Raw genomic sequence first — 27,987 nt, forward strand, 5'->3', positions numbered from 1 at the left:
TGCAGTTCTCTACTCCATAGTTGTTTCAGTTGAAGGCCATTATAGCATTGCTGTATTTACATATGTATCTACATCTTCATATGTAGTAAGACCTTTGCAAAGGATTCCAAATGTGGCAGCGTGTTAGGTTTTTAATCAGCTGACGAGGACTTTTGTAACTCCTCTGCTGGTGACTCTTCATTTGTTCCTTGCCGCTGCTAATATTCCATTTTAAATCCCTTAGGTACAGGACAGCCACAATACAAGTTCAGCACCACCTTCTTTAAACACGTCTCTGCCTTCCCTCAGCATCAAGAGATTTAATGGTAGAATGACTTGCCTGCTACTGCCTTTCAAACAACAGTTTTCAAGATGCTATTCTCCAAGAAGCCTTGGTATATTCAAAAAGTACCTCAAAACTCACCTTTTAAACATAAATCACAATTAGCTCAGTTATTTGAGTCATACTTAATTAATAAAATATAGTGTCATCGTTATTTTCACATATAAGAAATATGATATGTTTAACCATAACCAAAATGAGAGTATTTTGGGGAAACAAATCCATTGAGGCAAATGCTAAAATACATTTACAAATTTCCTTTTGATTTTTTACTAGCTTTGTTCAGGGCTACTTGAAACAGCGAATCAATGGTAAATTTCTAAATATCCAAAATTATTTGACTAGTTCAATGAATCAGTGGGGAATTTACGAAATGTTCAAAATCGTTTGATGTCATACAAAACATATGATGGGTTTAAATTGCGAAATACTCCCATGGTGATGTGTCATTACAACATTGGGACATCCTGTGCCTCACTGACGTGACAAACACTGGATGATGAACCACTGAGTCATGTAAGAGGCGGGCCAGTAGAGGCAATATATGTATTTACCTGCCCACAAACACACAGCCCTGCCAGTCCTCACTGGACATGCTACATGCCACAATGAAAACAACTCTATTGCTGTTCTACAGTCTTGTGTGTGTTGCCACCAATGCCTCACAGACAGACCTTGACGAAGGTAAGATTTTTTAAACTCTCTCTGTCAGTCAGTTGCTACATGAAGTCTGTAAGTCAGTGCTGTGAGCAAAAATGTATCCACAGCTTATTCACAGTAGGGTAGGCCTAGACTGTAAGGCTTAACTAATGAAGTCTGTTAGTCAGTGCTGTGAGGCTGATGCTTTTGACTGATTTGTGGTTTTGGCAGTGTGCACTGAGCCACTCCCAGTGGTGGCCAATGCAGAGGTGTCAAAGGAGTACAGGAGGCACAACTACACCGATGGCAGTGTCCTGCCCTTCTCATGTAGATTAGGCTACGTGTCGGCAGGACGGACTATGTACTCTTGCTCCAAGGCCAAATGGCTTAGAGTCCGCAATGGGAAGTGTGTTCGTGAGTAAATATTATTGCTTTTCTGGCAGCTGGCAGCTGGCCCAAATGTGTCTGTCGATATTTATAGGGTTTCCAACATCGAATATCTGCTGTTGTGTTTTTTTGGATAATTGTTCATAGCCAGACCATGTGAACTACCGGAGGACATTCCAAATGGGAGTTATGACCTAGTTGAGGGAACTGATCTAGTGTTTGGAGCAACAATCAAGTACACCTGTGATGAGGGGTGAGTCATTTATTATTCTTTTTTTGTTTAATTATGACTGCCGCATAGGTTTAGTCAGATTTTTTTTTTTCTGCATGATCAATTTTCTGTGAAGGATTCCGGGACACTAAAAGACCGGGGTGCATGAAGCTTGGTGGGCATGTAGCCCCACAAGGATAGCATGGAACCACATTGTTTTTCGTTTTGATCTGTAGCCCCCCCCCACCCCCCACCCCACCCCCGCTGGACTGAACCCCCGAAAGGAGGGTAGGGCGGACACAGTTTTCTGTGAAGAGATACACACGCACACACATACATTCACAGTAATCATACGTATGACACATACACACACAGTAGACATATGTATGCATGCACACACAGGCGCACACACACAAGCACATGCATGTACGCACACGCGCACACACACACACACATGCACACAATTCAAGAATTTCTCAGAATTTCAAGAAAAGTGCTATAACTGTAATAACATACAAACACACTCACACACATACAAACACACCTACATACACAAACATACACACACACATATACACACACACACAAAAAAACTAACTGACATGCAGGCACACACACTCAATAAACATACACAGAAGCACATACACAAAAACAACCACACACTCAATTACAAACACTAAAAAAGGAACAAAGTAGAAAATGAACACAATTTGACAAACGTGACTAATTTTTGTGGAAAAAATGTGCTGGACTGGCCGGCGGTCATATTTTGTACCGCTCTGCAGTACATCTAACTTTTCTTTCATGTGTCCATGAGTCCATTCATTTTGAACAATTTGCCAAATGTATCCACAGCTTATTCACAGTAGGGTAGGCCTAGACTGTAAGGCTTAACTAATCGAAATATATATGCTCTCATAAAATCAAATTAATCCAATTCTTGTATTAAACCTCTGCCCATTTTCAAAATATAAAGGTCAGTGAACAGAATTCTTACATAGCCTACTGTTTTTGTTATAGCTACCAAATGATGAGCAGATTTGACACAAGAGTGTGTATGGTTGATGGATGGAGCAACAGTTTGCCAGTTTGTGAAGGTAAGTTACAATAAGGTACAATAATCAGTAGTAGATAGGTCAACAGCCAATCAAATGGAGCCCTCTTTTCCCGAAACAAAATCTGGGCATTTACGCTATTACCCTATTGATTGGCTGCAATGCTGTTTGTGTGCACCTTTAATATTGATATCCCTTATTGAGGATGCAGTGAAATTCATGATTTGTTTCTATAATTACACAAATTGTGGTATTGTTTATTTACACATGAATTCTTTGTAGCGGTTACCTGTTTGCCTGAGGACAACCCAAGTTTGATTTTAAGAGGACTCCCCGAGGATGACACCCCTATCTCATTTGGCCATAAGTTACAGTTTGAGTGTGCGGATTCAGGTAGGGTCATAAGAGGAGAACCAGAGGTCACCTGCACATCGGCTGGGCAGTGGAGTCATCCCTTTCCTCGATGTGAAGGTACGGAACGGAGATATCAGATGGCTTATGATTACCCTGTTTAGTTAATGTCTATGAACAAAAACTGATTCAGGGGTGCCGACATAGGATTTTAAACCTGTATTGTTCCAGTGTTTCCTTGCTCGTGTTTTCTGTGTCCCTGACCTGTTGTCTATAATATCCATATAGCCATGCTCAGGTCCTAAAATACTGAGTGTCGATGTGCTTGCTGCTTGGTATTTAAACCGACATTTAAGCTCCAAAGATCCCTTCCCAAAACTCTATTCACCCGACGGCCAGAACAAGGCTACACTTGCCATTACACCTCAGTCATTTTTTGGCAGTTTGCAAACGGAGTGCATTACCACCATCTACTGGACTGAGGTGTAATGGCAAGTGTACCCTGTAGCCTCGTTCTGGCCGCCGGGTGAATAAGGCGAATTAGTGATCATTTCCACAACATAAAAGCAAACGTTTTTAGATAGTCACTCACCAACACAGGTGGTTGTGTGCATGCACTCTTTGTGTGTGCTGAAAGAGGAGCATTCCCAGGGCTCGGTTAGGAGGTTGGGTCTAATTTATTGAATAATATATAAATGAATAATCAAGCAACCCTGAACATTGTAGAAGCCTGAACAGTGCATGCCTGCTTAATCCTGTACTGACCATTAGCTCCATTAGTTGCAATTGGATTTTTTCTTTTCAGCAAAACTCAAGTTGTTTGCTTCACTCAGTTGTCACCTGTGAGTTGGAGAGGACATACTCCAGTGTCACCGTAAGAGGAGTTCCAGCTAATGGTGAACCTGTTAAATATGGGAAGACCCTGTACTTTACATGTGCTGAAGATGGGAGGACCATAAGGGGAGAGAGGGAGGTGACTTGCACATCCACGGGGGAATGGAGTGCACCGTTTCCTAAATGTGAAGGTAATGACACCAGTCTTTTTGAAAACTCAAATAAGAACTCTTATTGAAACAAAAAAGAAAAAACTCTAGTGACCTAATGTACTCTCTACATCTTAGCGATTACTTGTGCACGTGAAAAAATCCATACCAGTATCCATGTGAGAGGCCTGCCCACTGGAAACGGTCCTGTGATATATGGAACAAAACTATATTTCAGTTGCGCCCATTCATCCATGGTTCTGCACGGGGCGAGAGAGGTGGTCTGTTTGGATAATGGGCAGTGGAGCAACATGTTTCCCAGATGTGGTAGGAATCATTTGCTCTCCACAATTTAGTCACTGTCAGGTTTATCAGTGTTTAAAATCAGCGTTCTTTACAAATAGTCACATTTTACTTGGATGGTCTCTCATAGGCTAATACTATGCATATATGCTTAGATTATAAACACAGTACCTGTTGAAACTGTTATAAGATCCATTTCTGTTAAGGTTGGTTTGGTTAAGTGATATTCAGTAATTCAATAACAACTTTAAAGAATGAACTTGGATTTCAACAAACATTTAATTCACAATGACTTAAATATAGGCTACATTTACTTATAGCCTATGCCTTCCAACCTGTCCTTCCTTTGTTTTGCTCTGTAGAAAAACAACCAGTGCCTGATGGTTCATGTGGTCCACCACCTCCAGTTGAATTTGCAGATATAGTTAGAGGATCGAAAGTAGTATACAGTCATGGGGACTGGGTGGAGTTTCAGTGCCAACCTTACTACCTTTTGGAGAGTAGGAACTGGTATCCTTCGTGGATGCAATGTAAGAATGGGAAATGGGAGACTGAGTCAATGAGATGTCGTAGTAAGTACATTGATTTGGCTTTTGCCTGTGCTTTATATCAGTCAGTCACCAGGGTTTTGTTTTTGGAAGTGTGTTGATGTCTTTAATTTCCGTTTCTTTTAGGACCCTGCACAGTAACATTAGAAGACATGGATAAAAGGAACATTGAGTTTCAACGTCCTAGAGATGACCTACGGCATGTTACACATGGTGACCGTATAACATTTATTTGCAAACCAGGCACAAGTAACAGGAATGCAAAACTTACACAATACTGTGATGACGGTCACATGGATTTTCCTAAATGTTACATCTATTGAATTAATGTAAATATTTTGGGTCATGTCAAACAGCCAAAAGACTAATATAAAATATGTAAGGGATAATGTATTGTCCGCCAGTAATTATCAGAAAATAAGTCCCGACAGGGAGAACAGAACCCCGACGCGCAGCGGAGGGGTTTTGCTTCGACCTGAAGGGACTTATTTTCTGATAATTTCCGGCGGACAATACATTATCCCGCTTATTACACGGCTACTTGCCAAAACGAGAAAAGAAACCTAACACAATGGGTCTTTAAAATGATTTTGCTACCGTTTCGTGTCTTCTGCTGACAAAATAAATAGTTCGCCACACAGATAGAACTTGAGTTTCAGGTGTTGCGTGGCAACGTCTTACTAGCTTACGTTCCCTTTCAATGAAATCCCATTGCAATAAGCGAACAGACGTCTTGCGGAGCGATATGAAAGACGTTAATAAACCCGTTGCCATTGACAGCGGTGATTATATACTTTGCCGGTGATTTATGTAGATTTAACATTGGGCCTTCCCAATGTTCGGGCCTTTCATGTGAATGGAACTTTCTGCAGCACTCTAAAGAGCCGTGCAATAAATATTGATAATAGTTGACCACATCTAACTCACTGTATTCTTCTGTATACTCCTTCATGATGTCATTGAATTAAAGTGGTTTCAACCAAGATCTTGTTGGAACTCTGACAAGTAAATCTTTTTTTTTTTTTTTTTTTTTATGTTTCTAACACCCATTTGGTGCTCAAGCCTGATGAGACTAATGTGGCTCCGTTCATAGTTATGGCAAGGATTCTAGAGCACTCTGCGTGGTGATCTTGAAGTGTGACCCTTCTAAAAAATGTACTGTAACGTACGGTATGTGCAGAAACAATCAGTATTTTACTTAAACTGTTTCTGACCCCATTTTCTACAACCCAATTTACAGATTATAGTTGTAGGTCCATATAGTTGTTGCCCGACAACAAAATTAAAACATTTTATAAGCATAATGGCATGAATTGACTGTCAGTAAAGCAATAACATAATTTACTCATTGTTAAGTCTATGCAGGTTTTCCCTGTTGTGGAACTGGGGATGTGTCAATTCACTTAATTTATTGCCATAAACATGAGGCTCGTTTCCATTACAGGTACTCGGCCCACTACCCAGGTAAAGGGGACAGGAACGCCCCATAATTCAGCTCTTTCAGTTGTATCTCCACTGCTTACAGAAACCACCCAAGCAGCCTTTTGCAATCATGTAGCCCTATTTAGAGTAACCAATTGTATTTTAGGAATAAATAAATCCATACAATTTACTAGAAAGGGGAAAAAGAATTTATTCACTCTTGTTCAAAGCACATCGATAATATTTACAAAGCAAAGTGAGGAAACTAGTGATGTTTTGTAAGTGATGAAACTCCCATTTCTGAACAATCAGCTCAGTTAGCTTAGCAAGTCCATGTTTTCTCACTGCCTTTAACAAAAATTAAGATTGTAACAGTGGGAAGTGAAAGGCAGTCTGCATGTTCTAACTGGTGACAAAATAAATGACCATTTAAAATAATTTAAAAAAGTATGACACAGGCACATAAAAAAAAGTTTGTCTATACACACAAACATACAGATATGACCATTTCATGAAAATTAGCACTGAGCAATGCATGGCTAAATCATTTACAAACTTAATGCAGATGCTAGCATTTGGATGGCACAAAGAGGATCAATGATGTCTCCCAGCTTGTCTTTCCTGAGTACCCACTCTGGGACAAACCTGTAAATGAGAATAATTTAAGTCAGATACACATAATTTCTCTATGTGTGTGTGTGTGTGTGTGTGTATGCACAATCGCACATAGATTCAGTGTACCTTGGTGGCATCTTCGACTTGCGAGGGGTGGCTGGGACAAGCAGACTGCCATTGAGGGACCCATTCATTTTTTGTCTGACCACCATTCTCTCTGTGTCCTTCTTGCATTTACGCATCGTAAGACGGTAGATGCTGCGAAGACGATCCATAGCCTTGGGGATGTTTCTCACCTCCTAACAAAATGTTGAAAAGGTGATATAGGCCAGTGATAATGCTAACTGCCTTTTAGTTCACATCATGATCAACTAGCTAAAGAACTATTCAAAGTATACAAACAGAAAACTACAAAATCAGTAGGAGTGCAAAAAATGCCCAGGAGTGTGTAAGGCCCGTCTTTTGGCCAAACCTTATGCATTTCTCAAGAATGCCTTTTGCAGTCAATTTACATGTGTGGATGCCTGTGTTTGATCTGTATTGTCTTAGCTGGCCATGGTCAAAGATCCCCAACACCCGCTCATGCATAAAGTGACCATTTGCTCCTTGTTCTGGTCCCTCTACTGAGAGATAACTCAGTCCTGGGCCTACTTGATGTCTTCTGGTGAGATAGGCCAACCTCATTATCATACAGTATTGCTCTGTAAATATGTGTTGTGAATAATACATTCATGTTTGGTCTTGAATTAATACTTGTAATATGGGCAACAGTCTGATTATGGTTTTGATACAATTGAATGTATCTGTGCATAGTTGTAGATTAAGAATTAAACTGCAGCATAAAGTTATGATATCCACCTGGGCCACACCCATCCACCTCAGACAACAAAGACTCTGATGAGTCGGGGGTGGCCCAAGTGAATGATAAAAGTGGAGGCTCTGGTCCTCCAGGGGTCTTCTGCCTTCTGGTCTTCGGTCTTCTCTCCGATCTTGGGGTTCTCTTCTTCTGTCTTCTTTCCCATCTTGGGGCTTCTTTTCCCATCTTCTCTTCTTTTCCACCTTGGACCTCTTCTCTGGGTCTCTCTCTCTCTTCCTCTCTCTCTCTCTGTCTGTCTCCCTTTGTCTTTCTCTCTCTCTCTCTCTCCCCCTTTCTCCATCTCTGGGTTTGTATTGTTTTATCTGGTGTATATGTTATCTTTAACTTGTCAAGTTTCCTTTGTTATCATTTGCTACTTTGTTACAGTAGACTATGTGAATTTACTTGTACATTCAACTGAAGTGATATAGGTTACATTTACCTTTAAGACTTAATGCCTATTAAATTGTTCATTTGCCTACCAATAGTATATCTTCAATTATCGTAGTGTGCCATGCCATTCTCCTCCATAGCTGATAAACTAGTTACTTGGTAATTGATTGGTGATACAAATTATTAATCAAATGGAGTCAGATTAACGAGTATATAATAATATCATTGCCATTTAACTCTTCACCCTATTTGTCCACACAAGCTCCTTCAAGTGAGGATATAGCTCGACGTCTCTATGTTTCCGAGGCTATATATATCATTTATGAGCGTCTTCTTACAAGTGCAAAAACTACAGCTCTGTGACTGGAAGCCATGCCCTGTTAACCTTGCTGAGGACGGGTTTCTGGCCCATTCATTTAGAAAATTGTCTGATCTTTCCAGAGAGATATTAACTTGAGGACTCACAGCAACTAGTCATAATACCATCAAACTGAAACTACAAACTAAACAACTGTAATATCCGTGTCTGTACTGGCTTTTCTTACCGCTGCCCTATGGCGGTCTTGCACAAGTAGAATCAGCAGGAAACACGCCTTGGTGAAGATGCTCCCTCCTTTGTCGCCCATTTTATCTCCTGCCTTTTCCCGGTAGATCTGCAGGAGATCCAGGAGCATGTCCACAGCATGCTCGACTGCAAACACTGCCTCTATCGTCCGGTTGTACTGTGGGGTAATGTTTTTTTTTAATATATCATTATAAACTAATTAAGACAGTAAAACAAATGTATTTGTGTCGTTGTTATGATCATCATTAAGCTTCAAACTGTTGTGTAGGAAGACGAAGAGCCGTCATCACAAGGGGCTGTGTTCGGGGAGGTGGATTAAAATTGGCCTACCTTGGAGAGGTTGAGGAGCACCTGGATAGACAGGCTGATTGTCTCCATGGAGGGAAGGCTCCTGTTGCAGCTCCTGATGAGAGTGACAATTTTCTCTGTCGCTCCACTCTTCACCAGGTGTTCACAGCACTCGGGCGAAAGCCTGGTCGCGGTCTCTGCAGACAAATTATGAAACACAAATGGTTACTGTAGTCCTTAAACGGAAGGTATTTCTAGCTTACAACGGGCAAATGCAACTTCAATAGAAATCCTCACCCAAGTACTTCAAGGCTAAAATAATGTAGCCAAAGTTGTGGCATCCCAGGAGATAACCAATGGCCATTGTGGTCTTATTGCGTAGGCAATCCTCCTCCTTTACTTCTTGGTTGATTTTCCGAAGACGATGGCGTATGGCAACAATTTTGCGGGTGTCATTCAGCTTTCGGGAGCAATGACCTCTCCATAAAGCCTGTAGGGAAATGCCAAACAGACAATCAATTTGCAGATTTGGGTATGCAACAACATAATGCTAGGTCCCCTCTCCACTTGGGTTGGGAATCAAAATGTTAGAATCGAGTAGAATCGATAAGAAGGAACCGGAACCGATAAGTAGAACCAAAAACCGAAATAAATAAAAAATAATACATTTGAATTTGGTTCTGCCTTTTAATTCACAAACACAAGTCTTTTTTTAATGTTGTGTATAAGGGCAAGTAAAGATACACAAGTTTGTCACAATTTTGAGACTCTGAAACATCAAGGCCGAGCAGTCATTTTAATTAGCAACTCTAGATTGATGTATTATTAAGGCCTAGTATTTTAATGCATAATTATGTCGGAGGATCAATACTTAGTAGTACAGCACAGATCACTTTTTGAATAAAGAAATGTTAGATTTTGTTTTTACATTTTGGAATAAAAAAAAAAAATTTAAAAAAAATCTGGTTTGATAGGATTCCGGTTCTGATTCTACTTATTCGATTTTGGTTCGGTCCGTGTCCTTGAAAAGGAAAAAAGGGAAAATTGGATTAAATTTTCTAAAATCATGTTTCCTAATTCTTAATTCTATTTGTTATCCACTAATTATCCATTTTTCTATCCAACGTTAAACAAATACAAAATCAGGATACAACTCCAAAATCTTAAATACCGGTATGCATTTATTTGACCAGCAGAAAAACTGGAAAAAAAATACTTTACTGATGAGCATTACACGGACCGAACCAAAATCGAATAAGTAGAATCAGAACCGGAATTCAGGGTTCCTACACATTTCAAAATTCCATACTTTTTCCATACTGAAATTTCCAAACTTCTCGGTAGATTTTTCTGACCATATTCTTGACATTGCGGCCACATCTGGTTTGGGATAACTCGATGAAAACAAAGGTATGGACAACTGAAGTGAATTAAAAAATGACACTTAATATTCGTCCATTTAGCTTGGTCATTTTTAGTTGTATCTTGACGATGGGTACTGACAGTTAGGCTACACAACAGTAGGAATGGTTCATTATGACCTGAGTGAAGTGATTAGTACTGCAAATGCAATAGTCTGGAAACACATTTTTCCATACCCTTGTTTCTTTTTTCCATACTTATCCAGACCTGGAAATTACTAATATCAAATTCCATACTTGTCCAGGTTTTCCATACTGCGTAGGAACCCTGGGAATTGATACCCAACCCTACTCTCCCATTACAAATATTACAATGAAAAAGTTGATTATAACCAAAAAACTGTCCATCAATAAAGATGATCATTAAATGAGGAGATATCCAGCTCATTGGCCTCCTGTGCAAGGTGTGCTGCCATGTACCTGTGCCCTAATGATGCCGCGCTGCATCTTTTCCTGGCGACGGCTAAGCAGCATTCCCCTCACAGTGCGCTGGATGACCGTGGCTGCCCGATGGCGTCTGGCCAACCATGCCCTGGCCGCCCTCTGGGTTACAACTACCTGCCGACGCTCCTCCAGGTATCGCTTCCTCTGCAGCTTGGTCTTCATCCACCGCTGGAAACACAAGTGAGGGATTGTATAATAAAGCATGAGTGAGTGAGTGACCTGCCCACTGATGGAATCAACCATCAGATAAGACAGTTAATGATAAACAAATTGCATGAGAAAGTTGGACAAGACGACATGCTGACATTTTCTTAGGTTTCCAGAGAACATCTTAGGCTTGGTGAACAGGACCATGACCAAGTATTCCACTATTTGCTACACTGGTAGGACCAGGAAGCGGGCAGAGAACATCAAAGACCCCACACACCCTCTTTAACCTCCTCCTCTCTGGCAGAAGACCCCACACACCCTGCATACACCCTCTTTAACCTCCTCCTCTCTGGCAGAAGACCCCACACACCCTGCATACACCCTCTTTAACCTCCTCCTCTCTGGCAGAAGACCCCACACACCCTGCATACACCCTCTTTAACCTCCTCCTCTCTGGCAGGCGCTACAGATCCCTGCGCACAAATACAACCAGACACAAGAACAGCTACTTTCCCTCTGCCATCACTGTACTAAACTGCAGTTAGAAGTGGGCTCATCCCCTCTTAAGCCATTCACCCACTTATCCCTCACATTACATACTCATCATCCCAATATGCATCTTGCACTCATTACATGCATGCATACATACATTTGCAGTATTATTTCTGCACTTTATATCCACTCCACTCCCATGTGTCTTGTATACTGCATTTTGTATATTATGTTAATACGTTGATATGTGCCTACTTGTATATTGTTGTCTATATTGTACAGTGTGTGTGTGTCTTTATTACTATTGAATGTTTTACTACTACATGTCTATTTGTCGAATGTACAGAGTTAACACCTACTGAAGTCAAATTCCTTGTATATGTAAGTATACTTGGCCAATAAAAACTGATTCTGATTCGCACCAAACACTCACTGAACTAAGAGTCTCTAAGTGTTACTTGGCAACAGCTGGTGCTAGAGTATAAAAAAAAAAAAGAAGTCAGTGTACACACCTGGATGCAGATGACTGAATGGATCTGTTTTCTGGCCGCTTTCAGAGCCTGATGGGCACGGAATGCCTGCTGAATCTTCACGGCACAGAGATGGTGGTAAACTGCGGCAGAAAAGCGCAGCCTTCTTTGGGCATTCTCTGCTTCCATCATCTAGGGAAGCAAGCAATCAATTACATCTTGAAAAATTAAACATGAATCTGTTAAATCACCAACAACCTACTAAACAACATGGTTCTGAGATCGGACATGGGATTTGTTAACAGTCATCAGTTAAACTTGACACCTAACCATGTCTGTCTCTCAAATCATCAGTAATGTAATGCAACTATGTCACAGGATAGATTAGAATGACTTAAACAAGTGTAAACAACTAACTAAACAACTGTACCCTTCTCCTGGTGAGCCAGCCACGGCAGTATGCCTGCAGAGTGGTGGCAGCTGCGTTCCTACGCCTCTCATTCTCTTTCGCCAGACACTCCTTTCGCGCTGCCTGGAAGCGCCTCTGGACCTTTAGGGCTGCCTCTTTGAGACGCCTGAAGCCCTGCCTCTGGGAATGGCCTCTGAAGTGGGCCTGGATCAATGTGGCTGCCAGCCGCTCCTGCAAACCATTGCATAGTTAGCATTTTCTCTGAACCACTACATTTCTGATATATGCTCTTCCATGGAAATAGCAAATGATCAATTCTCTGAGAAAACACTGGGTACCTTGTGAATACATTGTCTGGCTCTGTGGCCTCTCCATAAGGCTTGGATGGCAATCGCTGAAGCCTTCATATTCAAATAGTTTCGATGCTGCTGCCTTGTAGCCAATGTCTCTCTCCATCGCTGCTGAATAAGGCGAGTCCTCTGCTGCAATACCAGGAATCTGGAACAACCCATTTAAGATTGAAAAACTAGACCATTCTTGCTGAGGATTCTGAAGATGTTCAGTATGCATATGGTCTGAGGGAACTAGTATCTGCATTACCTTCTACGCTGTAGCCGGGCCTGCAGACACCTGTGGATGGTTGCAACAGCAGCTTGTCGGGCGACGTAATGTTGTCTGGCCAGGGTTCCTCTAAACCACGCCTGAATCTTGATTGCAGCCTGCTCCTGTTCGGCATGCTTTTTGAACTGGTATTGTCGGAATGCTCTCTTCAGATAAACATTCAGAAAAAGAAACCAAGTCAAGCAACGATTGCAAGAGGCTAAAGACAGCTTTACCCAACATCTTTATCTGAAAATACCTGAATTAAAAGAGCAGATGATTTCATTTTCAGGAAGCGGGCCCTCTCTTTCTGGGAGTGGACTTGGGCTCTGTAATGTTTCTGGATAACCGCAGCTGCAGCCTTCTGACGTTCCAACTGCCGTCTCTCAATTGTTCCTCGGAAAGCAGCCTAGTGGGTTGGGGTGGGACACATTTAGAAATACACTTAGAAAAACTATTGGAAATATTACAATTATTTCAGACGTTGTGTCCGCAATCACTATAAAGAATCCAGTCATCAGTGTACAAACATACAGTGCTCTTACCTGGATTGTGATAGCACTCTTCTTAAGTCTCTGGAACCTCCTCTGTTCTACAGCCCTACGCAGGTGTGCCTGGAGGATGGTCAGACTTCTGAGAGTATGCAGGTAATGCTGCCTCTGCTCCCTCTGGGCTTTCTGAGCTCTGTAGCGTCGCTGCAGGACGAGGGCTGCGCTGCACTGCCGGAGATAGCTCCTTCTGGCCAGGTACATCCGGACGCTCGCCTGCAGCCTGATGGCACTGCCTCGCAGCAGCAGGAGCCTCCTGCGGTGCATGGCCATGCGCAGCACTGCTTGGATCTTGACGGCAGCGCGTTCCCGCTTAGCGCTCCTCCTCGCCTGCATGCCACGGAAGGCTGACTGCAGAGTCAGCACCGCGTGCTGTACGGTTTTGAACATGGCTCGCTCCTTTTGGACCTGTTGGCACGACCGGTACCACGTCTGGATCACTGTGGCCGCGGCACGCATTTCAGAATACCGACGTTGAGCGAGTTGAGCCCTGAAGGCTGACTGAATGGTCACGGAAGCAGCCTTCACCTTAATGTAATGACGTCTCTTCTGGCTCATCTTAAGGAAGGACTGGATGGTCCTGGCTGCCTTCATCCGCTTTGCCAGCTCCCTTGCCTTCTTACCTCTATATGCTGCTTGAAGGCAAACAGCTGCAGTTCTCAGTTGCTGGTAATTGTGCAAATGCTCATTTCGGAGCTGCACAGCCCTGAATCTTTGTTGAAGCACAACGGCAGCCCAGCACTGTTTCCTGAAGGACAACCACTGCCTGTGCCTCCTGAAGTGAGACTGGATAACTATGGCCGCCCGGTGCATTTCAGCAGCCTGTTGCCTGGCACAATAACCTCGGAAAGCTGACTGGATGACTATGGTAGACTCCTTCAACTTAATGTACTCTCTTCGAACGCTTCGACTCATGGTGTAGGCCCTGTAATGCCTCTGGATGATTATGGCGGATAACTTCATGGCCTGGAACTTCACATGCTCCCGGTGTCTCCTGAAACTTGCCTGGATGACTTTGGCTGCCTGGTGGGACCGAAGAATCTCCATCCTAGTCTTGTGCCCTCTGAAAGCAGCCTGTAGGGTGACCACTGCATGCCGCAGGCCTAGGTAGCGCTGCCTTTCCTCTCTGCAAGCTTTCATGGCACGATATTGCCGTTGGACCGTGAGGGTAGAAGCCTGGAGGGCCAAGTAATGTCTGCGCTCATGGCAGGCTCGCAAATGGCTCTGCAGAATCCTCGCAGCCTGGTGCATCTGCTGCAAACGTTGCCTGGCTTTCATGCCATGGAAGGCTGCCTGAAGCACCGTGGCAGCCCATTTCTTTCTTCTATAGTCCTCTAAATCTTTCTTCATCTCTAGCTTGGCCCTATATTGGTCCTGTATAACCTGCACTGCCCTCAACAGACGTATGTAGTATGATCTACAGAGGTGTTTTCTAATGTGGGCCTGTATGAGCACTGCTGCTCTTTGTTCTTGCTGCAAGTGCTGTCGAACCTTCATGCCTCTGTAATATGCCTGAATAGTGACACAGGCTTTTCTCTTGTTGAGGTACTCTTGCCGACACTGCATTGCCATATGCTGAGATCGATACAGTCTTTGACAGAACACTGCAGCGGACTTAAGTGCAAGGAAGTGTTTCCTCTCCTTTAACGTTAAGTACTTCCTCTGAATCAGAGTAGCCATTTTGTGCCTTTTCTTTATCTCCTGCCTGGCTCGGTATCCACGGAAGGCAGACTGGATTGTCAAAGCAGCCTTTTTCTTGGCCTTGTACGAGTTCCGCATTCTGTTGGCCTTGAATTTCTCTTGTAAAATCCTGGTGGCCCACAAGAGCCTCACATACTGTGTTCGGCAACAATGCATCCTGAACTGGGACTGGATAATGCGAGCTGATGAATGCATCCTTTGGATCTCACGCCTTGTCCGATTGCCTCTGAAAATTGCTTGAACAGTGGTAGCACTCTGACGAAGCTTCAGATAGTCTTCTCTGAATTGTTTTCCTCTTAGATGGTGTCTGTATTGCCTCTGTATGACGACTGAAGCCAGTCTCATAGCTTGGAATCGCACTCTTGCTCTGTACATTCTGTAGAACGCCTGGATCACTGTAGCAGCCCTTTGTTGCTTTTGCATATCTTTTCTCACCTTCATACCTCTGTACATGGACTGGACGGTGATGGCTGCATCTCGCAACAAACAAAACTGCCTCTGCTCTTGCCGTGCCATCAGCGTGGCCCTGAACAGTCTCTGGATTTTTATTGTGGTCTCTCTGAGAACAAGGTACTCCTTCCGCTGTTTGTATGTTCTGTATGTCTGTTGAATGACTGTGGCAGCATTTAGCATTTTTGCTAGACGTTTCCTCACTATTGCACCACGGTAATGGGCTTGGATGCATAGAGCTGCAGATTTAAGGGTAGAGTACTCAAGCACAGCTGTTTTCCTGGCCAGGTGAGCCCTGAATCTCTGTTGAATTAACTGCGCTGCCCAACGGGATCTCTGATATCTGACAAACTCAATATGCCCTCTGAAGTGGGCCTGAATGACTGTTGCAGCTGTGTGCATTTTCCTGACATGACTACGAGCCTGCATGCCCCTGAATGCTGACTGCAGTTTAAGGGCTGCTGCTCTGACCTCCAAAAAGTCTTTCCGTGCTCGCCGGCCAGCGACAACTGCCCGGTAGCGCTGCTGGATAATGGTGGCCGCACACTTTGCTGCGAGGTAAGCTACTCGCACCTTATGAGCTCTGAAACATGCTTGAATGAGCGTAGCTGCCTGGCATTCCTTCTGCAAACGCCGTCTAACTAAGAGTCCGCGGAAGCTTGCTTGGAGTTTCACGGTTGCTCTCTGAACCTGCTGGTAACGCTCCCGTTCAGCTCGACCCAGTAATTGTGCACGATAGTGCTGCTGAAGTACGCTTGTCGCCATTCGCAATGCCAGATATCGCTGGTGGCATGCAAAAGCTCGCACATAAGCTTGGATCACTGTGGCTGCACGGTTCTTTGTTCTCAACTCTTGCCTGACCTGCATGCCACGATACGCAGCCTGCAACACAACTGCAGCTCGTCTCAGCTGGAGATATTCAGTCCTCGCCTGCCTGGCAGAGAGCATTGCTCTGTACTGTTGTTGGATGACAAGAGCCGCTGTTCTTTGGGCCCTAAAACGAGATTGAGCCCTGTGGCGACGATACTGCGCCTGAATCAGTGTTGTGCATCTATAGAGCTCTTCGATCCTCTTCCTGTGTGCTCTCCCTCGCCAGATGGCCTGAAGTGTCACAGCAGCGTGTCTGAGCTCCAAGTGGTCCCTCCTGACCTGCTCACCCAGAACTTTGGCCCGGTACCTGCACTGCACAACCACAGCGGCTCTCTTCAAGGACCGAAAAGCTCTCTGAGCCACGGCCATCCGGAAAGCGGTTTGGATAGTCAGTGCTGCCTGGTGTCTTCTTTCCAGCTCTTTGCGAGTCTGTAAGCCTCTGTAAGATGCCTGCAAGGTTACAGCTGCCTGCTTCATCTTAAGGTAATGCAGCCTTTCTTGGTCCCGTTGACGGCAGGCCCAGAACCATCTCTGGATCAAGAGAGCCGCTCTCCTCATCTTCGCAACCTGTCTCCGGATGAGGTATCCTCGATAGGCACTCTGAATGCTAATGGCAGAGGACTGCTGCAGTTTCAAGGTCAGGAATCGACGCTTCTGAGAGCAACCTCTGAACCATGACTGAATGCTCACTGCTGCACATTTGAGCTTGTGGTATTCTTTTCTACATGTATGCATGCGGTAACAGGCTTGGATCACAGTGGCAGCGCGATTCCTCCTCAGGAATTCTCGGGTTCGCCATCCTTTATAGATTTTCTATGACAAAAATAACAAAAATGTCTTACTTTTCATTTAACACAAAGTTTTGAACCACATCAATAATAATGCCACAGAAGACAACTCACTTGTATGATGGTTGCTGCATGGTTATGACAGGCAAGAAGATGAGCCAACCTCATGCATTTTAAAGCCTGACGTGCAGCATAACCCCTCCAGGCACTCTGGATGGCGATTGCTGCCACAGCATGCTTTTCTGTTTGCCGCCTCAGAAGGAACCTCCTTACCACAGCCTGGATCTTTGCGGCTGCCACGTTCCTCATCTAAGCAAAGAACAAAAATTAGGGGGAGGGGACTAAAATCATACCTGTACTTCCATCATTACCATGCAACACAGAAAGATTAGCTAAATGTCAGTTAGCAACTTTTGTTGGAGGGAATGAGCTTACCTGGTAAAGCTCAAGATCTTTTTTCAATCTGTACTTCCTCCATGCTCCCTGAATGACCCTGGCCGCTCTGGTCTCATTTCTTAGGTCCAAGAGACGAGTACAAAGGAATGACAGAAAGCATGTAACGACCTGAAATAAGGAAATAAGTCTTAGCCAGTTTCATGTGATATCTACAAAGAAATTTCACCAGAAAATATGTACAGGTACATTCATGACTCAGACAAGAAGGGATTGTCCTAATTGTTCAAACTTCAATTGGTCCTATTCAGCTAGATACAACCTGTAAGTATTGGCTCCTGGATCTAATCGGTTTGATTACAGTGGTTTTATAGCATGTATCTCCATGTCTTTTATCACATGGAGTGAATTGTATTTTTTTTATTATCTAATTTGTTTACTAATAGTTTATTCTTATTCTTTATTTACTGCACACTCCAAGAGCTTTACACAAAAATGTAGAAACAAATGTTTGGCAAACTAAATCTCTTGACTCTTACCTTCTCATTTGGAATGGTGTTTGACATGTCAGAGGGGTTGATCATGGCTGGAACTCCTCCAAGATATGACACAGCAGAGTTCACCAACATGAAATTACTCTTCTCATTCTCAAGCAGCTCTTTGAAGTCAACTGAAAAGGATCCTAGGCCTAAGAAAAGTACATGGGTAATAACATTATGAATAAATTACCTCCACAATATAGCTATACTATAAAATCAGCAACAGTATGTTATCTAATCAGCTAAGATTTGCTGAACGATGAAGAAAATACACTTATTTTGTTCGCAGGTGCCAAACAGTAGACAGTCAACATACTACCAACACATGTAAATCTACTGTTAACTAGCTTTGCACAGAAGTGTCTGCTGATAATGAATAATGAAAAACATTAACAGATTTTTGTTTCCCCCGATCCAGTCAGCGTGTGCAGTCTGCACAGACAAAATGTAAATGCTGCATGGACAGTCTGTGCATACTGTGTGGATTACAAAATTTGCTTCATCCGCATTGTGCAGAAACCCCAGACTGCGCCTACAGAACTACACTTTCTCATTCACTCTTACCATTTGGCGCCACAGGGTCAGCATTGATTGAGGTGTCCGAGTCACTGCTGGAGTTATTGAGCTCCACTCTGCCACGGTGGCCACAGTCTATGGTCTGAGTGGTCTCCTGCCGAACCTTCTCCAAGGGCAGCTGGCCGGGGTGGTAGTGGTGGACCAGATGGCAGAGAATCCGGCCATCTGAGAAGGCCACTGTGAAGTTCTCAGCCTTGGGAACAGAAAAAGAAAAAATAATATAATAATAATATAGAGTATAAAAAACATGGATTATAGGTCACACACCTTGGGAAAGAAGATGGCTTACCTTCAAATTGTAGAACTCACAGACAGCATTCACCCAGTCCATGAGCAGTGTGATCTTCACACTGCTTTGTTTCATCTCGGGCTGGGACTTCATGGCCTTGAGTGGGACACTTTTGTCTGTCCGAAGGGAATTCAGCTTCCGTTTTGTTCGCCATGTCCTCCTAAGGAAACTGATTTCCTCCTTCAGCTGTTCTTCATCTAGCAATACCTCCACCTTAATAGAACAGTGTAACATTCACAAGATTTAATTGATTGACATGGCAAGTTTAATTGATTGACATGTCTATAGCTTTGTGACGTCTTGTGCAGAGAGAACTGCTTCTTCAATTCAACAAAACTCAATGAAACAACACTAGAGCACAGACACATTCAATCTTTATTTATTCTCGGAGGTTCATTGAAGGTAGTCCTCATTTTCAGTGAAGCCGAGATTACACAGTAATAATGGAATAACAAGAGATATAGTATAATAATTGTGGAAAATAAAACAAATAATAACAATAACCTACATACCATTATAAAGGAGGAAGGGAAATAAAAATACAGAAAATATTAATAATGAAAGCATACCTGGAATGCAAAAATGATTTTCCACAGAAGATTCAGAGTTTTCTCTCTGTGTCCATCCACAATGTCTCTGGATTCAATAGCTGTGCCTGCATGACAATACAAGACTACCTCAACCCCCAAACACACAATTCCAAACAAGCATAAAATAAAATTGCATTTGCACTATTCCATATTGAGTAGCATGCATTAAAAGCAGCACTGAAGATTTGCTCTCTGGGTCCCCCTACAGTTGAGAAGCACAATTATAAACAAACTAAATATGCGCCTTTTGCTACAAAGCATGAACATAACTGATACATTATAGAGGGAATGCACCGACGGCAGCCTGTAGAAAGAGATCCTGTAGCATAGCAACTTTTCCATTTCAATTTCAGGGGGTGGGGTACAGTGTTCCTACCCGAACACAGAAAGTTGCTAGGTCGGTAATCGTCTATAGAGGGCTGCTAAGACAATGGCAGAAGTGCTGTTTGTCATATTATGACATTTTTTTGGAAACTTTATGTTAAGGTAAAACAACATATTATAACGTGGTCACTCACCGCGCTCGTCTTTCAAGTCCACCCCCCTCTCTCTCAGCACCTGAAAGGCCAAGTCTACATTGTGGACTTTCTGGAGGCGGCAGATGGCTGGCATCCTAAGCCTCTTGGACAAACTCCAGTCCTGGAGGAAGAGCTCCATGACACGCCTGATGTGAAGAGAAATTAAAACTGATTCACGGAACCAACAAACTAACAATTCTGTTCTGAAACCAGTCCTTACAAGTAGTCTAGCCAACAACTTTGCATTCAACAACAATATAGCATGCAACTCTCAGCAAACAGATCATCCCAGTCAAAGGTATAGAGCTCCTAAAACAAGCAGTCTTTGACATTTGGTAGTGAGGCTAGTTATAGAACAAGACGACTTACACCAAACGAATTCCACATCGAAGGTCTGTGGCCAAGTTTCTCACAGCAAAGTCAAACTCATCCAGAGGGGTTTGAACGTGGGACACTGCTAACCCCAAGTGCCCGAGGTGTCGAGACAAAATCCCTTCACCACTTAGGAAATCTCGAGAGAAAGCTAGCAAGAGATCCTTACTGGTCTACAAGACACACACACAAAAAAAATCCAATACCAAATACATCAAAAAACAAAATACATGAATTAATATGTTTATTTGTGGCTCTTTTGCCATTTATTCAAATAGCACAGTGAAGAGTGACAAGCAGCAGGTCGGAGAGAGAGATGGGGTGGGATCAGGAAATGACCGCTTGCACCACAGCACCCCTCAATACCACAGTAACACAAACTCTACCTTAAATTCAGCATCCATGCAAAACAGACAGGGGTCATGTTCAATCAGCCTCGACTCTTTGGCCTTGTCCAGGAAGCAGACCAGCAAGAGGAGCTTCTTCAAGGTGAAGCGCGACAAGGCCTCCTCGTGACCTGTTGAAAGCATCACACAACCCGTTGCTTAATCTGCAAGATGCACAACACTGTTGTTCTATTGGGTGTATTTGAGACTTGAATCATCCACATTTGGTACAACCATATGTTGCTTGCATACTGAGACAAACAAATATCCTGGTAGTTAAGCTCATGACCTGGATTATACATTGAAAGTAAATGGTTGGATGGATCTGAACAAAGCGTAATTAATAAACAAAAATGCACATGGAGCCAGAGTATGCAACACTTCTCTAATATTTCTAAGTTCATTACAGTGGTTGACATCTTGTGACAGTCTTTTGGTGTTGGTTACATTTTGATTATGTAGTCTAACAGTAACTACCAGGCACCGTAGTGTTAAGTGCTGGTAAACATTACCATCTTTGTACAGGTGTGGGACTTTATGGTGTCTGTATTCTGCAGCGATGTCAGGGTTCCACAGCAAGCGTCCGAGAATGAACATGGCCAACCCCATGACGTCATTGTTACTCTCCAATGAAATCAGCTCGCCGTAAATGGTCTGGGGAAAATGGTGACCGTATGATCAACTATTCATTTCAAATGACTTTAATGGTCATATGAAGAGACAATACATAAATGTTTTATGTAGACCATCAATATATGAGCACATCCGAATTCCACAATACCTCCAGTCCAATACGCAGCCAGAGAGGATTATAGGACAAAAGCCAGTTCAGAACTTTTTGCCGCTCTCCTGAAAGAGAAAATAAAAAAGGACCTGTACAGTTAACAAGCTCCTACAGTTACAACACTGAAGCACTGTAGAGGTCTTTGTACAATAAAGTATGAACTTTCACACACCAATGTCCTTCCACAGGTGTCGGTCCTTGCGGATGAGCAGTCTTTTGGCCTCCACCTCTATCTCCAGCCTCTGGATGGCCTTCACCACAGCCTCAGAGGAGAACAGCTGGCACGCGGAGCGACGCAGGCGGTTTAAGCGTCGACGGGCTGTGTAGGTTTTTAGCGACATCTCCTCCTTGGTTGGGGCTTTGGGAACGGCAAACTTGCAGTCCCCCGTTGCCAGTGACAGAGCGTTCACTACACACACACACACACGTCAAGAGGAAAATGTACCATCACAGGTGGATTCCTAGGTGGAGGCCCCCATTATACCAAAGTGCCGGGGACCAGGGGACACCAGCAACTTTGACGACTATGAGGAGGAGGACATTCGTATCTCAGATACTGAAAAATGTGCTAAGGAATTCCATGAATTTTAAAATTTAAGAATGAGCAGGACTCCATTGGAATTTGAGGTATTTTGATTTTGTTTAATTTTGTTTTTATGTTAGTTTAATTTTATTTTATGTTAAGATCAAGTTGAGACCATCATATATATGTTCAGACATATGCCTACTTCCTTCATTCCATAAGGCTGAATGAGATCTTCAATGCAAAGATCTTTGTGTGGATTTTGCACAGCCTAATACCCAGGCATATTACGGAGAAGCTAACCTGGCTGCAACAGAAATCTGTCTTTTTATTGCTTTTTCATAGTCATACCCAGTGGTATTATTAACCCCTTGAGAGAAAAATAATTGAAATAGACACTGCATCTATGAACCACTCGAATGAAATGATGCACATGTGGCTTTCTGTTTTTGAAATAACTTCACTTACAGCATGGTGGTGCACATGTTTTGATGGGAAATTATAGTACAGATTGTTTGTTTTCCAGCATCAGTTGCCTGTTACATAGTAGTATTTTTTTTTATTATTATTATTTTTTTTTTATATATTTTATTATTTTTGTTTGCACTTGTTACAGGACCATCTGTCACATTACCTTTATCATCATTTTGCACTTTATGTTTGTGTGTATGTGTATAGGTGTGTCTGTTGTAGGGGTGTAGTTTATTAGAAGTTCCACAGTTCTATAGTATTACAGTACTTGAGCCATTCTACTGGGCATTTAAAAGATGGGATTTATCATGATATATTAACTTATTCAATCAAAATACTCTCCCAGTTTTTAAGCTAATGAGATTCACTCTGTTTATGATTCACACACCAAACAGATCAGTTCAGGACTGGAGTATGATGTAGAGGTTTGGTGCATGATCACAGGCACACATTGATGGACACATGACGCATAATATCATAATCACATATGTATAGGTTTCTATATTTATGGGCCATCAGACTAAAACTCCATGCAAATCAATCCAGACTGATAACATCAAGTCAGCACATGTGTGTTATCAGGCTATGTAAAGTTCCACTGTTGACTAAACAAATTGCTTTCATATCCTTTTTAGGTTATAGCTCACCAAACCTGAACTCTGGTAGAGTAAAATAAGCTTCACAGGAAAACACTACATACCAATTGTTCACATCTTATGTTTGAATGCAAGTGACTGAAGGTGCCACCACACCCACCTTTGGTGACCTCTGTGGTGACCCTGAAATCATCAGGTGTGAGGACATAGTTTATCCACCAAGTGAATCCTCGTTCCTGCTTCTCAATCCACCTCTCATCATAGAACATGTTTTTGGCAGCAAAGGGCATGGGGTGCCGTGGTATGACTGTTGAAAAAGCAGAGTGAGTAAGCAAAGTAAAGACAGCACAGACAAATGTATACTTGTGAAGATATGTAGACGCAATCACCTGTTTGACCTGGCTTTATGAAAGTCAGCTGTGACTGTGCCACAGCAATGACTTTTGATTTCTTCACCGTGGAAAGGGACACTGACTTTACCAAGGGAGCTGTGTTTGAAACATGTTTGAACATTAAGACAAAATGTAGATGTACAATGCAACATTTTCATGTACGGCTTTTAACAGAAGCACATCTTTACCTCTCTGGTTTGTCTTTGGGGCCGCTGGCTTGGACTGGGGCCTTGAAGTCCTTCTGCTTGTATAGGACCTTGCGCTCGGCACTGCAAAAAAAAAAAAAACAAACAAACAAAAAAATAAACAAAACAAAGATGAGATTCAAATCAATGCGCAGTAATTGTTTTTTTGTTTTTTTAACTAGTGAATAGGTCACACCAGTAACATTCAGTGATAGAGTGTCAATTATTCTGACATCCAGTCATGCACTAATGGACTTGCATTTAAGTTGTCCGACAATCTTTATTTGGGAAAACTAGAAAAATGTTGCTTAATCAAAATCTGTGATTTAATACAGTTTCATAAGCAGACAGCAATTCAGTTCTCTGAAAATACACTTTAGGCTACTTTGTAATGATTGAAACTACAATTTTAATCTCCGACTCTGCCCTGCAGCAGCCATTCAATTCCCTTATTGCCATTTTCTGAATTTAAAGATTTATCCAAAGGGTTATACTGTTTGCTAATTTTGTTCCCCAACTAGGCCCATGTCTGTTATATAAGAAACAAAACAAAGCAACCGTCTCTGGCACTCTAATATGGTATAATACATCATTAAATTCATTGTCCTTCTAGACACAGACACACACACACACTTTCTACTCACCAGCTGCCTTGGGCTGCTTCTGCTCCACTGTGGACCGGGCCACAGGAACTTTGCCTGGAGCTCTGCTGATGGTCTCTGTCTGGCCAGTCTGTGCTCTGCCTCTCTTCACCCGAAACGTCCTCTTTGCATCCTCCACGTCCTCCCTCAGGAACTCGTCGCTCTTTCTCTTTTTCCCCAGATGTGGTGGCAGTGGCCTGTGCACAGCAAACACTTCTTGCTGTCGCACATCTGGAACAGGAACCTTTGGCACACACTGGACAGTCTCCGGTGAGCGACCTGCTGATTGGCTGGTTGCTCTGCTGCTGGAGGGTGGTGTTGGCACTGAGACCAGAGGTGAACAGTGGGAGGCAGTGATTGGGGCACTGCCTGAAGATGAACCAGTGGGGGAGAAGTCTTGCCTGGAGACCGCAGAAGAGGCCATGGTGTCCAAATCAATCACAGGCAGAGCACCTATATTTCTTGCAGGCTTATCTACAGGCTCCACCTGATTAACGCTCGGCAACTCCTCCAGGAGTTTCCGCCGTGATGTTTTGATTCTGTGCTCATGGTGATTGCTTGCTGGTGACGACGGCACTCTGCTTTTGGTAATTGTGGCAGAGCTGACTGGTGGCCTTGCAGGAACAGAACCCTCACAGCTGACCTCAAATCTACGTTCAAGCTCTAGGGCTGGTTTGGGTTTCACAAAGAAGGTAAGCCTGGGCTCAGCAAGGTTCTGCTGAAAGGGAACGGTAACGTCCTCACTTGCCTCACACTCTCCCAACTCATTGCTTGGGCCTCCCATTTCAGACTCCAGTGAATCAGAGAAGTCAAAGCTTGAACAAGCATTTGGAGGGCTCACCGGCTGACTGAGATCAGAGTCAATGATGACCAAAGCTTCTTTCAGTGACAACCCAAGTGATTCAGGCAATGGTGCCTCAGCTGAGGCAGCGGGTGCTGGGTGTGTTTTAATCACAGGCAGTGGGCTTTGATAAGCCTGTTCTTTACACCTAAATGTGCTTGCAATAGGAGAGAGGGTCTTGTTTAAGACTCTACGTTCGGACAAACCTGCAGGAGTCTGCGGTGTGCCTGCTGTAGGCACAGCTAAAAGTTTGTCCGCAGGAACCAACACCACTTTGGGGGAGATGCTTTGATGGGGAATGTTCTCAAAGTCATCCTGAAGGGACTTCAACTGGGTCTTCAATGCCTGGGGTGTGCAGGGCTTTTCCTGAGTCAAATGGTCCCTTTCACACGCAGCTTTAGGCCTCAGAGAAGGCCTTTCACTGTTACACTGAGACAGGGGAGTCTTCAGCTTCTCTCGTTTGTACTGAGGCTGTCTGGGTACGTTCTGGAACATCTGGAATGTTCTGTTTGCTGCTTTATGTGGTCCCGACTCTGTTTTCTTGGTCCGGTATGAAACAGAGGGATCGGTCTTCTTATTTTTGATAGAGTCCCACAAACTTTTCTGAAAGGCATGGGAAAAAACACTTTACCTTCTGTGAAACACTGTGTGTTTAGTTCGCCAAATAAAAAAAAGAAACAAAGCAGTCATTCTTTTCATGTGAGTAAAATTAGGACACAATTGCACTATCCAATATTCATCTCAACCCACTAAACAAATGTATAACAGTGAGCAGTAAATTAATTGGATTAGAGCAGGAATCACTTAATACTCAAATACTCATCAGTATTTACAATAGAAGGACTATATTAAAAGGAACACAAATAGCCTTGGACACCACTGACTCACTACATAGCCATACCGTCTCCTACCTTCAGGCCAAAGGTACAGATCACATACATTCAGGACTAATAAGAGCTTCAGGACTATGTCAAGCTTTGTGCATGCATCCATCAGACTCATGAATGTTTGAACACCTTTTTAATATCAAAACACTATTTTAATTATGTATTGCTTATGTGGTATGTAACATGTCCGTATGTTACATATAACCACGCTCCATGTGGTGTGTACTGTTGTATGTAGGCTATGGGATGTGTACTATGTATTGTATGCATTGAAGCTTTTCATATGTTAAGTTTCTAACAGGAAAGGTTCTTTAAATGTACACATACCTTTTTCTTTTTTGGCGTTTCCACTTTTCCCAGCAAAACAGCTTGATGCTTAACAATTCCATTTGCTATAAAAGTAATAAGTTCCCTGACGCCCCCCTCCTCCACAGGTGTCCAAGTTATGGTCAAGATGGTACTGCCATCGGGCTAAAGAACAGGAAAACAGACCCAACTTAACTTAGACGTGTTATTTCGAAGCAAACATGTTTTTTGTTGTTGTTGTTTTTTTTGTACAAGTAATGGTGATGATACCGAGTAATAAGAAATGTTATTACTGATGATAAATCATTTAGCAGCTACATGACAAACTTTGAGTAACACATGGCAAGTAGTCTAGAATTGTTCGTAGCATCCGATATTCTGGCACCAGGTGACATTTAGTGATACGAGCTAACTAGCAGGCAAATTAAATAATGTTTAACACAAAAGTTAGTTTCGATAAAGTAACATACTCACCTCAATTGTAAACTTGGTTTGGTCCACTGAGAATCCTTTCGATGAGGCTATTTTATCAACGATCACGACTATAGGAGCCTCATCGGTTGGATTGTCAATTCGTAAAAATGACGATTTAGATGAACCCAACTTAACAGTTCCAAATGACACAAAAGGAGCTCTTGAAAACTTAACTAAACTCAAAACAGCAGTCGAGTCATTGTTTTCCTTATTTGTGTCCATGCCACTGAATTGATCTTCAGACAAGTAGTTTGTACGACTAAATGCCATCAAATCACTTTTTGGAACTGCCATCTTTTGAAACTACACGATGTAACGTAATACTAAATACACTCTACTCCGGCGACAAAATAGACAAAATCTAAATACATCTCAGTAGAGTAGCCTAGCACATGCAGTATGTTCAAAACCTGATAAACAAACTTGTGTTTGCAACACACGACTTCAGTTCCTGGATCCTCTGCTCAATTTGAATTTTGCCACGACATTACCAACCAATAAAATTGTAGAATGTAAATTCATTATCCAATCGCTGAGAGAAAAACAAAGATAAGCCAATATGAGCTAAGCCAGCTTTTAAAATCCCTTACGTCACAACCAATGGGACGTTTGGTGGGCGGAGTTGGTGGAATTGAACGGTTGCTGCAGAGTAGGTTACTACCCGTACAGAGACGGTTGATAAAATGACACCAAACACAAGAATATAAAACACTGAAATATGTCCTGAACATGAGCCAATACCAACATATGCATCATGCAGCATCTAAAATGCATATTTTTCAGCAACAGCTGATAACACTAATTTAGCTGTGACCCAGGAAGGGTTATCACCAAAATTTTATTTACAGAGTACAGACATGGACCTTTTCAAACCTTTGCCACCTTGACTGATATTGATATCTGACTGCAGTGCGAAACCCAACAACATCTATGACGGTGTGGA

General features: G+C 42.7%; 2 protein-coding genes and 1 long non-coding RNA gene across 4 annotated transcripts; 2 read left to right on the forward strand and 1 right to left on the reverse strand.

Moving 5' to 3' along the window:
* Positions 1-865: 865 nt before the first annotated feature.
* Positions 866-9,611, forward strand: LOC121678483 (complement factor H-like). 2 transcript variants are annotated; one of them, XM_042058085.1, is made up of 10 exons: positions 866-1,006; positions 1,193-1,375; positions 1,496-1,601; positions 2,580-2,656; positions 2,897-3,085; positions 3,799-3,990; positions 4,087-4,275; positions 4,614-4,690; positions 7,279-7,284; positions 9,428-9,611. In XM_042058085.1, exons 1-10 carry the CDS (start codon positions 916-918, stop codon positions 9,527-9,529), a joined length of 1,212 nt encoding a protein of 403 aa, XP_041914019.1. In that variant the 5' UTR covers positions 866-915; the 3' UTR covers positions 9,530-9,611. The 2 variants fall into 2 exon arrangements, with proteins under 2 accessions (XP_041914019.1, XP_041914018.1); XM_042058084.1 differs by lacking the exons at positions 7,279-7,284; positions 9,428-9,611 and adding an exon at positions 4,926-5,268 and having other exon boundaries at positions 4,614-4,823.
* On the forward strand, positions 5,553-6,575 carry LOC121678484. Its single transcript, XR_006021243.1, has 2 exons — positions 5,553-5,969; positions 6,244-6,575. It is a non-coding gene; the product is annotated as an uncharacterized LOC121678484 (long non-coding RNA).
* aspm (assembly factor for spindle microtubules) lies at positions 6,408-27,518 on the reverse strand. The gene is made up of 30 exons (XM_042058078.1): positions 27,045-27,518; positions 26,592-26,735; positions 24,540-25,980; positions 23,899-23,979; positions 23,708-23,806; positions 23,479-23,625; positions 21,901-22,137; positions 21,726-21,793; positions 21,457-21,598; positions 20,945-21,075; positions 20,556-20,731; positions 20,187-20,332; positions 19,648-19,733; positions 19,079-19,291; positions 18,778-18,982; positions 18,214-18,362; positions 17,717-17,845; positions 17,396-17,590; positions 13,470-17,306; positions 13,184-13,333; positions 12,925-13,091; positions 12,663-12,822; positions 12,346-12,555; positions 11,958-12,107; positions 10,780-10,971; positions 9,236-9,428; positions 8,981-9,135; positions 8,631-8,807; positions 6,963-7,135; positions 6,408-6,866 (listed from the first exon to the last, which is right to left on the reverse strand). Exons 1-30 carry the CDS (start codon positions 27,336-27,338, stop codon positions 6,770-6,772), a joined length of 9,744 nt encoding a protein of 3,247 aa, XP_041914012.1. The 5' UTR covers positions 27,339-27,518; the 3' UTR covers positions 6,408-6,769.
* Positions 27,519-27,987: the final 469 nt, after the last annotated feature.

Source organism: Alosa sapidissima, chromosome 12, assembly GCF_018492685.1.
Source record: "Alosa sapidissima isolate fAloSap1 chromosome 12, fAloSap1.pri, whole genome shotgun sequence".
Taxonomy (NCBI): domain Eukaryota; kingdom Metazoa; phylum Chordata; class Actinopteri; order Clupeiformes; family Clupeidae; genus Alosa; species Alosa sapidissima.

Excerpts from the sequence above, each read along its gene's own strand:
- LOC121678483 (XM_042058084.1), top strand. The coding sequence starts at position 916 with ATGCTACATGCCACAATGAAAACAACTCTATTGCTGTTCTACAGTCTT. Across the intron at positions 1,602-2,579 it reads AAGTACACCTGTGATGAGGG|CTACCAAATGATGAGCAGAT; the intron begins GTGAGTCATTTA and ends TTTTTGTTATAG. Across the intron at positions 3,991-4,086 it reads ACCGTTTCCTAAATGTGAAG|CGATTACTTGTGCACGTGAA; the intron begins GTAATGACACCA and ends TCTACATCTTAG.
- aspm (XM_042058078.1), bottom strand. The coding sequence starts at position 27,338 with ATGGCAGTTCCAAAAAGTGATTTGATGGCATTTAGTCGTACAAACTAC. Across the intron at positions 20,732-20,944 it reads GCATGGATGCTGAATTTAAG|ACCAGTAAGGATCTCTTGCT; the intron begins GTAGAGTTTGTG and ends TGTGTCTTGTAG. Across the intron at positions 18,983-19,078 it reads GTGAGTTCTACAATTTGAAG|GCTGAGAACTTCACAGTGGC; the intron begins GTAAGCCATCTT and ends TCTGTTCCCAAG.